The sequence below is a fragment of the Terrapene carolina genome, unplaced genomic scaffold (genome assembly GCF_002925995.2).
Source record: "Terrapene carolina triunguis isolate 2854851 unplaced genomic scaffold, T_m_triunguis-2.0 Scaffold32922, whole genome shotgun sequence".
Taxonomy (NCBI): domain Eukaryota; kingdom Metazoa; phylum Chordata; order Testudines; family Emydidae; genus Terrapene; species Terrapene triunguis.
Window position 1 is genome coordinate 2,892,812 of NW_020697273.1, and position 16,919 is coordinate 2,909,730.

General features: G+C 47.4%; 2 protein-coding genes across 2 annotated transcripts in view; one reads left to right on the forward strand and one right to left on the reverse strand.

Annotated features, from left to right (window-relative positions):
- Window positions 1–3,756, reverse strand: part of LOC113409393 (gamma-aminobutyric acid receptor-associated protein-like 2) — a 30,204-nt gene extending 26,448 nt beyond the window's left edge. Inside the window, exons 1-2 of the mRNA XM_026663245.2 lie at window positions 3,551–3,756; window positions 2,969–3,024 (exon numbers count right to left, since the gene is read on the reverse strand). Of these exons, the coding sequence (XP_026519030.1) occupies window positions 2,969–3,024; window positions 3,551–3,584 (90 nt within the window). The 5' untranslated portion in view covers window positions 3,585–3,756. The remainder of the gene's footprint in view (window positions 1–2,968; window positions 3,025–3,550) is intronic.
- A 908-nt stretch (window positions 3,757–4,664) lies between these two features.
- Window positions 4,665–12,912, forward strand: LOC113409392 (transmembrane protein 231-like). The gene is made up of 7 exons (XM_026663244.1): window positions 4,665–4,839; window positions 6,383–6,552; window positions 8,278–8,406; window positions 11,048–11,191; window positions 11,468–11,549; window positions 11,696–11,801; window positions 12,239–12,912. Exons 1-7 carry the CDS (start codon window positions 4,698–4,700, stop codon window positions 12,408–12,410), a joined length of 945 nt encoding a protein of 314 aa, XP_026519029.1. The 5' UTR covers window positions 4,665–4,697; the 3' UTR covers window positions 12,411–12,912.
- Window positions 12,913–16,919: the final 4,007 nt, after the last annotated feature.

Sequence of the window (16,919 nt, forward strand, 5' to 3'; positions counted from 1 at the left end):
GCAGAGAACAGGGGGGTTGAATGGGGGCAGGGATCCCCAGGGGGCAGTCAGGAAGGAGAGAGGGGACTGGATGGGGTGGCGGGGAGCAGTCAGGGACAGGGGTTCTGGTGGCAGTCAGGGGACAGGGAGAAGAGGTGGTTGGATGGGGCAGGGGTCCTGGCAGGGCAGTCAGGAATAAGAGGAGGGGTTGGATAGCGTGGCGGGGGGCAGTCAGGGATGGGGGTTCCAGGGGCTGTCAGGGGACAGGGAATGGGGGGGTTGGATGGGGCAGGAGTCCCAGGGGGGCCTATCAGGAGGCGAGAAGCAGAAGGGGTTGGATAGGGGGCGGGGCCAGGCCACACCTGGCTGTTTGGGGAGGCACAGCCGCCCGTAACCAGCCCTCCATACAATTTTGGAAACCCGATGCGGCCCTCAGGCCAAAAAGTTTGCCCGCCCCTGTTCTAGCAGGTCTCAATCATACAGTGACTTTGCTGAAGTGGCCTTTTCCTATCGGGTAAGGGGGCCCACTAATGCCAAACACCAGTGTCCACTACTTCTCAAAGTGAGGTTTTTTCTTTTAAATAACAAAAATCACCTGCACCCATGTGTCTATTTCAGACTAAATGCTTCTGGGGGCATTTGTGTATTATACAGTACCAAGTGAAATGGCAGTGTTAACTAATTGGTAGTAACTAATACTTAGCTCTTACATAATACTTTTCATCAGTAGATCTCAAAGCATTTTACAAATAAGGTAAGCATCATTATTCCCATTTTATAGATAGAAACTGAAGCACAGAGAGATGAAGTGATTTGACCAAGCAGGAACAGAGCTGGGAACAGAACTCAGGTCTCCTGAGTCCCTGTCCAGTGCTCTATCCACTACACCACATTGCCTCCCTAATAGTCTGCAATAGATCACTCTACTAGTATAGATAAGGCCTAAAAGATCAGCCTCAGGCCTAGGAGAAATATTTGATATGTCAAACATCTGCCCCAGAGGGCAAGTCAATATGTTTGAGATTTAGGCCCCAACAAATGAAGCATTTGCTGAGGATGGAATGTATCAATGCATTTTGGGATTGATTCCCGCCGTTCTTTGTTGCGGGTTGCCACATTTCAGAATACCAGCTCTGATGTCTCTCCTTCTCTCCCAGGGTTGGTTACTAGAAGCTGATCTGGATAGAATTCTGGCTATCCTTACTCAAAGAGACACAGTCTGGGAGAGGGATACTTGTCAAGATGTGAAGTTGATCACCAGGAGATTGTTGATGGGCTAGGAACTGCACACCAGGGGGCAGTTGGATTGGGAGGGGGCAGGTTCAGCTCATCAAGAAGTAGTCAGCATGGGACAGGCAAGAATAGTATCAGCATAGACTTGAGGAGATTAAGGTGACTGTCAGAATGGAGTTGTGATGTGGGCTTGATGGAACAGAGTTGGGGGAAGGAATACACCAACAAGATAAGGGTCACAGGGTTGCTCCCTGGGTTGTCTGATGGGGTTCATTCATGGATTGGGAGGTTGGGGTGGGGAAGGGTGTATCAATATCTGGTACTCAGATGGGGTGCAGAGGTTTGCTCACAGGTATTTGGCTAGAAGATGTGGAGGTGTTGCTCACCAGGATATGGCATGAGGTGTGGTGGTTTAACTCACTCGGACAGTGGTCTCCAAACTTTTTTGATCACACACCCCATCAGTAAAAAATTTTTGAGCATGCACCTCCCGCTCCCGGCCGAACCAACGAAGAAAGAAAAAAAAAAAAAAAAAAAAAAAAAAGGCCGCTCGGCCTCCCAGCCGAACTGCCGAGGGAGGGGAGAAAAAAAAGAAGCGGCGCTGCTCCACCAGCGCTGCTCCTGCTGCGCACCCTGAAGGATCCTCTTGTGCACCCCACTTTGGAGACCACAGCACTAGGACACAGCTAGAGGGGAATCCCTTACAGGGACATGATCTCAGAGGGGAGGGAGAGTCATCCACTACTAAGTGATCATATGGGCAACTGTGCAGAAAGGGTTACCCACTAAAATCCTGTCAGATTGGATGCATGAATGGAGAGCTCACCAAGATGTGACTGAGTCATAGTTTAAGGCCAGAATGGATCACCAGATCATCTAGTCTGATCTCCTGTATATCATAGGCAACCAACACCCACAAAACCCAATAAATGAAATTAGATCTCCATATATACCCCACAGGAGACCAGAGTATTATGTGTCACAGGCAGAGACTAGGAGGGACTAAAGTGCAGCAGTGCCAAAGGCCCCTGCAATGGCAGGGAAATGACTGGACAGAGAAATGGATATGGTACAAGGTGTAGTCCGGCGGCACCTTAAAGGCTAACAGATTTATTTGGGCATAAGCTTTCGTGGGTAAAAAACCACTTCTTCAGATGCACGGAGTGAAAGTTACAGATACAAGCATACATCTGTAACTTTCACTCCATGCATCTGAAGAAGTGGTTTTTTTACCCACAAAAGCATATGCCCAAATAAATCTGTTAGTCTTTAAGGTGCCCCAGGACTCCTTGTTGTTTTTGTGGATACAGACTAATATGGCTACCCCTCTGATGCATAGTACAAGGTGTCACTCACCTGGATGTAGTCAGGGCATATGAGCATGCACAGAGGGTGAGTCACTGAGATGTGACCTGGCTAGAGATCAGGCATGGAGGAAGTAGTCACTAGGATGTAGCTAGGTGAGGGCTGCTCCGATGAGATCACTCATCGGGAGGGTGACAGTATTGGGACCAAAAAGGTGTCCAGAAGATATTATTTGGGAAGTCGGGGATGGTAGTTACTTACCAGTACATAGTTGGGGGTAGATTGTTGGAGGGTTGTGTTAACAGCTAGAAGCATATGCCGCATGAGGCTACTCATCAGAATGTGATCAGAGGGGTGGGTCGCAGGGAGGAGAGGAAGTTTACTTCACCTGGACAGAGTAACAGGATATGGGGGAGGAAGTGGTGATACAGGAGTGGCATGGGTTACTCACCGGCACACGGTCTGGGTATTTGGCTCGGATTTTTGCAGACTCTACACATCTGTGCTCTGTAAACAAAACATTTAATTAGAAAAATGACAACATGGCTCAGACCCTGGGCAACGTAGAGTAGACCTAGGAGGAATAGGAGAGATGAAGGAGACAGGATCAGTAGGAGAATCTTTCCTGCCAGCTCTTTCATACCTCCCTATGCTACTTAAGGGACTGAACTCCTGAGTAACAGCGCTAGGGTCCCCCCAGGGATGTGTCTCTACTAAAGATGTGCAATGGATTGGAGAGGGTTGGTGGAAAAGGGTCAGTGCCCTCTGCCTGCGGGGGAGGGGTGGACTGGAGAGAGGGGTATCACTGCGTGTGGGGGACGGGGGCAGTGAGAGGGTGAACTAGGGAGGCCTCTGGAGAGATGGTGGCCGAGAGGGGGGCCGTGCTGCGGGCTTTGCGTACGGCACCGCTCGAGCTACGAGCCTGGTGAGACCTGGGGGAGCAGTGGGTCATGGCCCTCCTGGGCTCGGAGGGGGCGGGTCAGCAGCGGGGGCAGTGTCCCGAGCCAGCGCAGCCCCAGCCCCGCCTCCTTACCCAGCGCATGATCCTCCTTGAACATCCACTTCATGGTGCGGGGCGAAGCGGAGCCAGCGGGGGTCGGTGCCCGGAGGTCCGGCCGGGGGGGTTGGTGCCAGGTCGGGCCGGGCCTGTCACCGTCACAACAACAGCTCGGCGGGCGGGGCTTCCTGCTCACAAGTTCCCTAGCAACCAGGCGAAGGGGCGGGGTTTCCGGCCTACGGTGACCGAGCAACCGGGATGGGGGAAGGGCCCTGACATCCGGGGACCTTGGGCTGGGGTCACGTGGCGCGTACGAAACTTAAATGCTTTGCGCCGGTTTTGACGTTTTGTGTAAGGCCAGGCGCGGTGTCCCCCCCTCGCCGCAGTGAGGCAGCCTGCTCGCCTGGTAACCGTGTCCTCTTCTCGCAGCGCCCTCCCATCACTCCCGCCGCCCAGCCCGGTCCCCATCCTCCCCCAGCTACGCGCACCAAACAGCGCCGCGCGTTAGTAGGAATAACAAAAGCGTCAACAGCGCAGGCTGCTCCCGGCCCTGGCACGGAGCCCGCGCATCGGGCTTGCCACACTGCGAGTCAGTGACCGCCCCGTAACGTCGGGACGGGAGGCGGAAAGCCCTGTGCAAGCCCAGCGCGAGCGAGGCGTTTTCTGTGCCAGTGCCGGAAATGGGAAGGGGAGAGATTCCCTCGCATTAGCAGGCATCATGAGGTTTGCCTGAGGAGCCCCCTGGCACCGGGCCAGCAACGGGCAGCGATGGCACGACCCGTAGCACTCCCCTGTCGCCCCTTGTGGGGCTCGTCCCGGAACGGGCCCTTTGAACTGAACCGTAAGGCGCCCGTCACCGTGAGCCCCTGTCGGGAGGGGAGGGCGGCACTCAGGCCTGCAGCAGCAACTGCCTCCCTCCCGCAAGGCGGCGGTTCTCAGACCCCCGCCAGGGACCCTACTGCGGGAAGGGCAGGAACGCCCGGAAAGGTAGAGGCGGAGCCCCAGGCTTTGCCTCTGGTTCGCTGTTGAGCCCACGGGTGCATTATCATTGGATAAGGTCATACTCATCCCACCCAGCTGGAGTCGGGCACTCTGATTGGTTTGATTTCTTGTCAATCTTAGTCTGTAACAGTTCCCCTGGTAACGGAGTCTGGCTTTGGCGGACGCCCGAGGCCTGCCCGCCATGGCCCAGCTGGAGCTCTTCTCCCACCCCGGGCCCGGCGTCCGCTACCGCGCCGGGCTCTGCTCTACAGCGGCGCTGGGGCTGCTGCTGCTGTGGGCACTCACCTACCTGCCGCCGCTGCTAGTGGCGTATCGGAGTCAGGGTGAGCTCCCCGACCGGGGGGCAGCCCGGGCCCAGCCCACGTCCGGTCCCGGAGCCTGGCATCCCCCCTCGCTCGGCTTCCAGGCCCTGCTGCACGCCCCCCTCACCCGCCACTTGCCCCCTGCGGGCCGCCCCCTCCCGGCCTGCCTGGCCCCAGGCTCCTGCAGGGCTGGCGCCCAGCGAGGACATTCCCTGGGAACTAAGTATCGGGGGTAGCCGTGTTAGTCTGTATCCACAAAAACAACGAGGAATCCGGTCACACCTTAAAGACTAACAGATTTATTTGGGCATAAGCTTTTGTGGGTTAAAAAACCCCACTTCTTCAGATGCATGGAATAAATGTTAGTCTTTAAGGTGCCACCGGACTCGTTGTTGTTTTTCTTGGAAACTAAGGCACCCAGCCATCCACCCCCAACCTGACCCTCCCTGACCCTGGAGATCTTGCCCTGGGTGCTGACGTACCTACTGAGGCATGTCAGAGCCACTGCGTGGCAAGGACACCTGTGGCTGTCGGGCCCCAAGGACCCCTGCCTTGCTGGCCACCAGCCCCTCTAGTGCTCCCTTAGGTACTACACCCTCACCCAGCCCTCCAAGCAGCACCTCCCTCCACCCTGGACCTCCATGCCCTGCCTACCATCAGTCTTCCAGGAGATGATGTCCCACAGAGCCTCTGAGGCAATGATGCCACTTGGGGTGGCCTGGTGCGAGAACAGCGTTGTCAGGTTGGATTATGGCCTTGATTTCTCACAGGCTTTCTTTTAATTCCACTGAATGAATCTGCCCGGGAACAGACTCCACTCACAGGCAGTGAGTTATATGGGCCCATGGTGCCCGTGCTCCACCAATATTCAGGAAGGTGGTCCTGGTTCCACCAATATTTGGGCTTATATTTTCAGAGCCATTCCATCCATACGATGGAGTGGGGCAATCACCTCAGGTCCCGTGCTTTGGGGGCCCCACTCTTCAGGGGGACGTGGGGTCCAGGGCAGCCTGGGGACTAGCGGGGGGCCTGGCGCTGGCAGCAGCGAGCGACCCAGACCACCCTGCTCTGCCCCGCCCCGCCCTGCCTCTTCCCACCCCTGCTCCGCCCCCTCCCTGCCCCCATTCCACCCCTGCCCCCACTTTGCCTCTTTCTGTCTTCTGCCTCCTCCCCTGAGCAACACCGGGAGCTGGTGGGGTGGGGCGGAGCAGGCTGGGCTGCTCATTCTGCATGTGCCAGGCCCCCCGCTAATTCCCTAGGCTGCCCTGGACCCACGTCCCCCTGAAGCGCGGGGTTCGGGGCGGTTGCCCTGGTCTGTCCTATGGATGGGACGGCTCTGCTTGGACCCATTGTGGGCACCACCAAAAATTATACAAACCTGGTGCCCATGACTCCACTAGGCTCAGAACCGTCTCATCCCCCAGCTCAGGGCAAATTTTAATTGGGTGAGTGAAACTCTGGATGGCCAGCAGCAACACCAGGGAGAGGCCTGACCCTCCCAGGGTTCACTTCTCCTTCACCCTCATTCCCAGCACTGATTCTCCCATTGTCTCTCTACTTGCAGGACTTTGGCTGAAGCAAAGTACCTACATGGAGCAGCCCACAGTACAATTTCAGTATGAGGTGCTGCTGGTGGCTATGACTGGAGCTGACCCAGGCAGCTTCCTGGCTTGGAGCACATTTCCAGCCTTCAACCACCTCCAGGAAGACCAACTGCGAGTTCCACTCATCTCGGTAGGTTACCTACAATGGGGTGGGGTGGTAAGTGGGTGCCAATTGGGATGCCCTGTTGTCTTAATTATCTGTGTTTGGGGTTCGTGCCAGTTGCCCCACACAGCAGCTTGGGAAACCTCCGGTGATGAGGGAGGTGGTGACACCAAGTAAAAGGCCCTTATGGGCTGCGGGGGTATGTGCAGACCATGAGGGTATATATGATACAGTAGAGAATGAAAGAGGAAGACATGAGGGAAGGAGGTACAGAGCTAAAATAAGCTGGTAAGGTATAATTAGAAAAACATTAAAGAGAGAATGAATGGAGAATGCTAAACAAATAGATGCATTGGATAAAGAGAGATAAATTCAAGAGATTTTCTCTGCAAGTAGAGAAATAGACACAGTGTCAAAGGGAAAATAGACACTGGAAGAGATCTAAGAAAAGAAATGTCACAAAGGATTGTGTAGAGTGTCTTTTGGTTTGCTATTTGATAGTGGTTTCAGCTTCTAACCTCTTGATAGTAGTTCCCAAGTGCCTTGTTCTGATTTCAGTGGCAAACTGTTCTACCTGACAGTCTTGTGAGAATATAGAAGATTAGGGTTGGAAGAGATCTCAGGAGGTCATCTAGTCCAACCCCTTGTTCAAAGCAGGACCAACCTCAACTAAATCATCCTAGCCAGGGCTTTGTCAAGCCAGGCCTTAAAAACCTCTAAGGATGGAGATTCCACCACCTCCCTAGATAACCCATTCCAGTGCTTCACCACCCTTCTAGTGAAATAGTGTTTCCTAATATCCAACCTAGACCTCCCCCACTGCAACTTAAGACCATTGCTTTTTGTTCTGTCATCTGCCACCACTGAGAACAGCTTAGCTCCATCCTCTTTGGAACCCCCCTTCAGGTAGTTGAAGGCTGCTATCAAATCCCCCCTCACTCTTCTCTTCTGCAGACTAAATAAGCCCAGTTCCCTCAGCCTCTCCTCATAAGTCATGTGCCCCAGCTCTATAATCATTTTCGTTGTCCTCCGCTGGACTCTCTCCAATTTGTTCACATCCTTTCTGTAATAGGGGGCCCAAAACTGGATGCAGTATTCCAGATGTGACCTCACCAGTGCCAAATAGAGGGAAATAAGCTCTTCCCTCAATCCCCTGGCAGCGCTTCTACTAATGCAGCCCAATATGCCATTAGCCTTCTTGGCAACAAGGGCACACTGTTGACTCGTATCCCGCTTCTTGTGCACTGTAATCCCGAAGTCCTTTTCTGAAGAACTGCAGCTTAGCCAGTCAGTCCCCAGCATGTAGCAGTGCTTGGGATTCTTCCATCCTAAGTGCAGGACTCTGCACTGGTCCTTGTTGAACCTCATTGGATTTCTTTTGGCCCAATCCTCCAATTTGTCTAGGTCACTCTGGACCCTATCCCTACCCTCCAGCATATCTACCTCTCCCCCCAGCTTAGTGTCATTTGCGAACTTGCTGAGGGTGCAGTCCATCCCATCATCCAGATCATTAATGAACCGAACATTGAACTGTAGAGTCCTGTCATTTCTCTAGTCTGCTTGCTGTGAGTTCAAGGCAAAATGGATGCAGCATTATAAGGATGTATCTTTTTTCCCCCTGCACATGTAGTCTGTTCATCTTGAGATTCTTTTTTTAGTGTCTGCTTGCTGTAATTAACTTCCAGATATCTGCCTGTAATAAGAGACCATTACCAAGCCATGCATTTCTGATAAAGTTCTTGTATCTTATAGACTAGAGAAGAAGACAAGAATCATGATGGCAAAATGGACCAATTACATTTTAAATTAGAGCTTCCTCTACAATCTACAGAACAAGTACTTGCTGTCCAGCTCATTCTGACTTTCTCCTACCAATTACATGTGAGTAGCTCAGATTCTGTTAATGTAGGTGGCCCTATCACAATGCTATTTGAGTGCCCAGTGTGACATTCCTGTAGCAATAATGTAATAGATAATAAAAAAGATCATTATTTACATTTTTTATTAAGTCTGCTGTATGTCAGGACTAACTAAATCAATGTTTGATTTTTCTCCCTACTTTCCAACCAAAGGGACATCACCTTTGGTTACTCCTGACTGAGCTTTATGGTGCATATGTCACCAGACTGCTAGAACTCTCCAAGGCAGTAGTACAGTGCAGAGGACAGAAAGAATGCATGGCACTGTGTGAATGCTAGTGTAGCTATGGGGTTCTGGTGGGCACTGAGAATATGCAAGAGTTTGTTAGAAAAGGATGCTACATACTTAAATTCCCTTATCTTCTTGCCATACCTAGTGAAATGTCAGCCTCTAGGGGTGACAGTGGCAGCCATTTTAGCAGATATTCTTACCACTCTTTCATATGTTCTTAGATTTTAGAGCCAAGTGTCCATTGTGATCTACTTGAACCTCCTGCATATCACAGTCCAGAAAAAAAAGAGATCTCTCGTTTCTCTAGTTGCACCTGTTCCTGCACATGCACCTCTCCTGAAATGGGAGAACAAGCTTTGGCAACTTGCTGGAACTAATCCTTAGATCAGGTGAAGGCTACACCTGCCACAGTGAGGTTTCAGTAGGTGTTAAGATGAGGAATAATTGTAAAGCATTGTGTTGGACACAAGACGACACAGGAAATGGCATATTTTGTTAGGGATAGGTCAGATTTTGTTTTTTTCTGGTGCTTATTGCTAACTGCAGAGAAGAAGACTTAAGCTTGCGTAGCAGTGCGGCCTGGGAGTCCTTTACCATAACTTTATATTTCCTTATTTTCAGCGGTTTAAGTATAGGTGCGCTACCAGTCAACCTTAATTGTATGTTAACAAAGGTTGGGTTTTTTGGGGGCAATTATTAATATGTGGAAGGTTCTGAAATTCTTCGTGCTTTGCCCTTATAATAAATTAGTGTAGGAATCTTCCAGTAGGTTACATGGCCAAAAAAGGCCAAGGAGCCATCTACTTCAGCTCACCCTTTGGGCAGGAATTCCTGCTTCTCAGCATGCATATCCCATGATGAGCATTTTTAAAGTATTTATCTCAGATGAATTTACATTTGCTTAATCATTGGGTTTCCACTATGTCAGATGGCCAAATGTTTGTCTTTTTCATCAGCTATAAAATGTTGTATTCTCTGGTGTGACGTAGAATTCTGTGGGGCTTCTATAAACTAGTTTGAGTAGCAGTTAAGGTAGTTAACTTCTAATAACCAAATAAACACATTCGTATAGTTTTCTGTAAGGCATTTGAGTTGGTACTTCATGACATTTTGATTAAAAAAACTAAAATGATATAAAATGAACCATAGCACACAGTAAATGGATTAAAATCTGGCTAACTGATAGGATTCAAAATGTAATTGTGAACAGGGAATTGTCATTGAGCGGGTGTGTTTCCAGTAAAGTCGCGCAGGGATCAGTTCTTGTCTACACACTATTTAATATTTTTTTTATCAATGATCTTAAAGAAAACATCATCACTGATAAAGTTTTCAGATGACACAAAAATTGAGGGAGCAGTAAATAATAAAGGGGACAGATCACTGATTCAGAGCGATCTGGATCACTTGGTAAACTGGGTGCAAGCAAACAGGATATGTTTTAATATGGCTAAATGTAAATGTATTCATCTAGGAACAAAGAGTGAAGACCATACTTACAGGATGGGGGACTCTATCCTGGGAATTGTGACTCTGAAAGAGATTTGAGGGTCATGGTGGATAATAAGCTGGAAATAAGCTCCAAATGTGACACTGTGGCCAAATCTGCTAATGTGATCCTGGGGTGCATAAAGAGAGGAATCTCGAGTAGGAGTAGAGAGGTTATTGTACCTTTGTATTCGGCACTGATGTGACTGCTGAAATGCTGTGGCCAGTTCTGGTGCCCACAATTCAGGAAGGATGTTGGTAAATTGGAGAGGGTTCAGAGAAGAACCCAATGATTAAAGAATTAGAAAACATACCATATAGTGCCAGATTCAAAGAGTTCAGTCTATTTAGTTTATCAAAGAGAAGGTTAAGGGGTGACTTAATTACAGTCTATAAGTATCTACCCGGAGAACAAATATTTAATAATGGGTTCTTCAGTCTAGCAGAAGAAGGTACAACACAATCCAGTGGCTGAAAGGTGAAGCCAGACAAATTCAGATTGGAAATAAGGTGTAATTTTTTAATAGTGAGGGTAATTAACCATTGGACCAATTTACCAAGGGTCATGGTAAATTCTTCCTCCCTGACCATTTTAAATCAAGATTGGATGTTTTTTTTTCTAAAAGATATGCTGTAGAAACTATTTGGGGGGAAGTTCTATGGACTGTGTTTATACAGGAGGTCAGACTAAAAGATGATCACAATGGTCCCTTCTGACCTTGGAATCTCTGAAGCCTCATGTCTAAAATTATCTGACACTAAAATTTAAGAGCTAAGAAGATGTAAAATAAAACCCATACAGAAATTCTGTAGACTTATAAAAGTAGAAGATTTTTTGGAGGGTTTTCCTATATTCAGTTGTATCTACTGTTCACTGTTTCAGAGGATGTCAACATTTGTGATGCAGAGCATGGCTTTTATCCAGTCGTCCTCCCCTATTCCAGGGTCCCAGCTTTATGTGAACGGAGACCTGAAATTGCACCAGAGGCAGTCACTTAACCATTGTGGAGTAGACATCAGATACAATGTGAGGAGAACCTTTCTCCCTTTTTCTTCTCATTACCCTTTCTGCATCAGTGATGACCAGAATTACCCCTACCCAGAATTTCTAAACTAAGGTGTGCTTGCTGAGCTGGAGGGTGGGAGAAGGTCCTGTGGCTGCCAAGCCATTCAGACCAAGGACTGGGATTATTTATCTTTACAGACAGAACCACTTTGTGTAAAAAATTGGGTAAAAGCAACTTTCTGGAGAGTGGGGCATGAAGGTTTTATATTGGCATTAAAGTATCACCTTGTGTAACAGGTATCTGTGATCAATGGCACCAGCCCTTTTGCAAGTGACTACGATCTCACTAACATCATTGCAGCATATCAAGATAGAAATGGTAAGTCTGAACTAATGGCTACCAATCCCAGGACAGTTTATGTGTGACTACATATAACAATGTTTGGTGGCTGTTCTCTGAGGATTTGTGTTTTCGGTATCAGTTTGAAAGGCCCCTTAAGAACCTTCATTCTTTTTTCATTGCAGTAACAACAGTTCTTTCTGATTCCAACCCTGTTTGGCTGGTAGGAAGAGCAGCAGATGCGCCATTTGTGATTAATGCCACTATCCGTTACCCAGTGGAAGTTATTTTATATCCTTTAGCAGTTGTGTGAACTCCAGTGAGGTAACAAGGTATTTAACAATGTTCTGCACTTAAAATACAGTGTCTGTCCCACTTCATCTGTATGTAATATCAAAGGAGTGGAAATGTTACTAAACTTTTCTTGGTAAATATGTAGATCCTAAGGTGCAGCAACTTGTGCTCGGAACATTAATGCAGTTTTAGAAACCTGTTCTAGCTCTGTTATGGCTCCATCTTCTAGTGGTTCTCTTATGAAAAGGATGTTCAATTCCCTTAGTCCAATTTTTTTTTCTGGATTTATTTCTAACCTCTTCCTTCTCTAGATATACATATATACATACATACATCTATTCAGTTGTGCTGCATTTAATTTTAAGTTTTCAAGTTTCGTTGGTGTAATAGAAGTTTCAGATGCTTCTTATGTAATGCTCCTTGACTCTTACTACATATCAGCCAGGTTTCTGGGAAATGATCAAATTTGCCTGGATCCAGTATGTTAGTATCCTGCTTATCTTTCTTTGGGTGTTTGACAGGATAAAAATCTTCGTGTTCCAGAATCAGGTACTGACCACAATACCAGTGTTGCCAATTTCCTCTTATAAACAGCACCAGTCCTGAGAAAATACCTGAAATGACTTTAAAGAGACTTAGGATAAGAGAGTCTACTTAATTTTCATTCTCTTTAGAATTCTCGTATTTCTGAAGATGAGGAACTTCATAAGTTACATTCTGGATCATGTTCTGTTAATGCTACAACAGACTAGAGTGTCTGGACATTTTTATTTCTTTGTATTTAGTAGACCTCACGTTGCTGTGAGAGAGCACTGCTTTGGGATTATTGTGTGCTCTCATGTTTTTGACAGTTCAAGAAGAATGTTATCTTTTGCAATATGACTGCATTTCAAAAGCCATGCAAGCCAACATGGCACCTGTTCTGCTGAAATCTATACCACCTTTGGCTGATCAGATATGCTTTTAATTTGGCTAAAATACACAATATAATAATTGAAAGCCACATGGTAACAATAACTGTGTAAACTACTTGTACTGTCTTAGTTTTGTATATAAGGGCACCACTAATCAGTTCTGAAAACTGAAGTTCTATCAAGCCTTTAACTGTGTTGAGGTGTGGGAATGGGAGGGGAGAGATTTTGAAAGAATGGGGAAGAGGCAAAGGCACGCTTCCCAAGAGTTTGTGGTTCCACGTATGCTTTCATTGACCTGGTACATGTTCCAAAATCATGAACAGGCAACAGTCCTGTCACTTTCTGTGTTGCTCCTTTGTTTTGAGGACAGAATGTTAACATGATGTGAATTAGGTTTTATTAAATGCCAGATATTTTGAAAATGCAATATTAGGTGTCATTTTTTCATTGGATGATGGGCAGACTTAAGGTTGATGTGGGAACATTAATTATCATTTTGGGACTTTATTATTTATTTGTATTACCATAGCACCTAGTCATAGGCCAGGACCCTATTGTGGTTGGTGCTGTACAAGCACAGGACAAAAGGACTGTCCCTAACCAAAAGTACAATTTAAAGTATGATAATTGACAAATGGATACTAACAGATAGATGAATACAAGGAAGCAGTGAGACTGTACTAGCCAGCATGATAGGCAGTGGTAGCAGTTCACCAACAGTGCAGCAATTGTTTGTTTGTTGGCATCATGGCAAAGGAGAGTCTTTTAAGGAGGAAGTTAAAAGCGGTTAATGGGGTAGCTTTATGACTGTTTACTGGAGGCATCTCTAAAGCATGAGGAACATCATGGGGTGGGGGGAGCACGAAGGTGCTTGCCTGAAAATGTAACAAGTGGCGATGGAGGGAGGTATCATTGGCCAATTAGAGGAGAGAGTCAACATCTTGATCGTGAATTAGAAATGATAGGTAGGATGAGCATAGGCCATTAAAAGCCTTGAAAGTGAATATAAGCAGCTTATGTTTGGTGCAATAGAGAAGGGGGAGTCAGTGGAGGGATTCAAAGAGAATAGTTACAGGGTCAAAGCATCAGCATTCTGAATGGAGATGAGCAGGGCAAGATTGCATTTGTCAAGGCCAGAGGAAAGGATGTTTCAGTAATCAAGATGCAGGACTGGATAAGAGTTTTAGCTGTGTGAATCGATAAGAAAGACCATATGTTAGATGTTATGCAGAAAGAATCAGCAAGACTTAGATATAGCCTGGATTTGAGGACCTAGAGAGGTCTGAGTGAAGAGGAGAATGAGGATGGAGTACTGGTTCTGCACTTTGGCTAGCAAAAGGGTATCCGAGAACCTGACATACCAGGGTACAATCCAGACTAATGAGCAGGTATGTCACCCTTTCCCTGCACTCTTGGGTGCCTTACAATGTCTTGCTGAAGTAGTTCCCACCTGGGCCACTCTCAAACAGCCTTCCAGCATGCAAGCCACCCCCTGAGTGTCTGTCTGTAACAGCAGCCTGCCAGCCACACTTGGGTTACATTCTGGCTCTCACCAGCCTTGGATGTACTGCAGGGTGACCCCAACACACCCTGTCCCAGATTTCTCCCCCAGAAATATGTCCTGTACTCTCCAGCCCTCTCCTGGACAGTACAAAATATTTTAAGTCCAGAAATACTATATCAGCTTATTATCTCAAATGGTTATTCAGGCACTTCAGTTTAAACACACTGGATTAGATAAAGCAGTAAACCAAGTTTATTAACTGCAAAGAGGTAGATTTTAAGTGAGTGTAAGTAATGAGGCATATACAAGAAAAACAAAGTTAAGATGTTTAATAAAACCTAACTAATAAACTGTATCAGATTCAAGCAAAGTTTCTTACCACATGCTTTCAGCAGTCTTTCTGACCAGAACATGTCGGTCAGGATCCCTCCCCCAGAGACGAACAAATGCTTCCTTTGTTGTTTCAGGTGGAGTGAATGCAATGGGCAGGAAGAGAGAGGGGGGTGTCTTAGGGTGTTTGACCCTCCTTTTTATAGTTTCAGTTCCTCTCTTGAAAAACATTTCCAGCTGGGCACTAGGAAACAGCCTATGTGGAAGGATGTTCCTGATGGGTTTTTCTCACCTGTAGGAGTTTTCTTTGTTTCCCTTCCTGCTTGATGACTGTTTACTACTTAAATGCAAATTAAGCAGAACAGACATTCCTTTGTTTAGGACAGATGTTTGCCAACCTCAGTTTGGGCAGCGCTGTGGGGCTTGGAACATGTGTTAAGAACATCATACAGGGAAATCTTACATCTTTACATACAGTGTTGCCACACAGTATCAGAACAATAGTGCCCAACACATTATGAGTTTAAAATGATACCGTAAAAGACATGCTTCATGCAAAAATTATTACAATAGTGTGTAGGGTTGAACACGGGTATATTCTGTCATACTGGAAAAGGGATTCAGTGGAGTGCTAGGGGCTGAAGTCAGGCTGGAGAGGGTCTAGGATGGAATTGGAGGAAAGGAACTTCAGACAGTGATTGTAAACTGTTACCTATCAGCTCTGTGTTCTTGGGGAACCAGGGTGCAGTACCCAGCCTGTCTGACTCACAAAAGACCTTCCCTCCCCCCACAGCCTCTCTTGAACCAAAGCCGATCAGAAGGAAGATTTACAAAAAGCAATGAAAAGGCAGTGGGAGACACACCTAAACCCCTCCGGACAAGGGTGACAGGATTACAGAAACTCTCCTAGCCTCATTTGCATCTAAGGTGGGACAGGGAGGCATCCCCATTAGCGAACAGAGATTCCAAGGCAAGAACCGCTTGGAACTCTGGGACCAGAAAAGCAAGGAAGCACTGCATGATGGGGGATCTCTGCTCCAGATGTTAATGAACCCATGCCTCCACACACCCAGCTCAGTAGTTATCAGACCAATTCTAGTAATCTTCTGTTGGTATCTAAAATACTGAAGCTGCGTAACTGCATTGTGAGCTCCCTGGAAGGAACACCACCCATAGCCAGGAATGATCAGTTCCTATTGTCTAGCCTGAACAAAACAACTTTGGTATACTCCCTTAGGCCATCAGTTTACCCATAAACAAATCTAGTATTCGCCCTTGAACCATTGTTCTTTCCCTACAAAAATCCCTACCCATGCTCAAGTAAGTGTTCTGATGCCTGGATCCAAAATCTGCATCAGTTCCATTGGAACTTCTTCATCTCCTGACTGATCGTGCTGGGGGCTCTGCTTGTCTCCAGCACTCCGGACCCTCAGCTACCACCACCTCTCTCTCTCTCGCCTTCTGACCCTGACTTGTGTGATCAGTTATAGTTTTCTAAATCTGACTTTTATAATCAAATTTAAGTTAGATTTAATATTATAACTGTTTTGTTTGTTTGGCTTCCCTTTGGTTATTACCTGGCAATAAATAACTTTATGGTTAAGCTGGCTGCTTCTCCCCCCTCCCGGATGTTTTTTGGCTTCCTCATTTGCGCTGCAGCAACGCTCCTCGTACCTAAGCTAAAGATCCCTGCAGCGCCCAAAAATCCTGTGGGGTTTGCCCATCAAGTGGGTTACTACCAGAACAATTGTAACGTGAAAGTGGGGATAGGGATGTGCTGAACCTGGGGCATATGAGGATGGCAGCTTGGAAGTGCTGCTCGACCCAGCCTGCTCAGGCATATTCTATTCCAGTGCGGTGCCCATGGCATATGAGGGTGACAACTTGGAGGTGCTGTTCGACCCAGCCTACTGAGTCCAGGGACAGATAAGGGGTCAGTTTGGGAGTGCAGATTAACCTGGTCCATTCCTACGCACTCTGTTAATGTGTATGGGTGGCTGTTCATCTGATTCTGGGGTTGGAAGAACCCAGCCCTGGGGAACCTAGGTCCTGCAGGATAGCTCCATTGGGAGGGAACTTGCAGAAGTAGAGCTCTGTATGAGAACACAAGTGACACAAGCAGTACATTGATAGAATTACAGAACCTCCCCCCCCAGAAGAGTAACCATAATAAATGAGCGTACCCCAAAGTAACGGGCAAATCTGGTAACAAAACAGTGCTTTCAGTGAGCTTTGAGGTGAAAAGGAGAGGGGAAATGGGGCAAGTAAAGGGGTTAGAGGAGGAGAGGCAAGTGGGGTCAAGGCTGTTTATTTTTATTTATTAAAGATGAGACTAAAGTGTACTTGTATTATAAGGTGAGTGAGAGA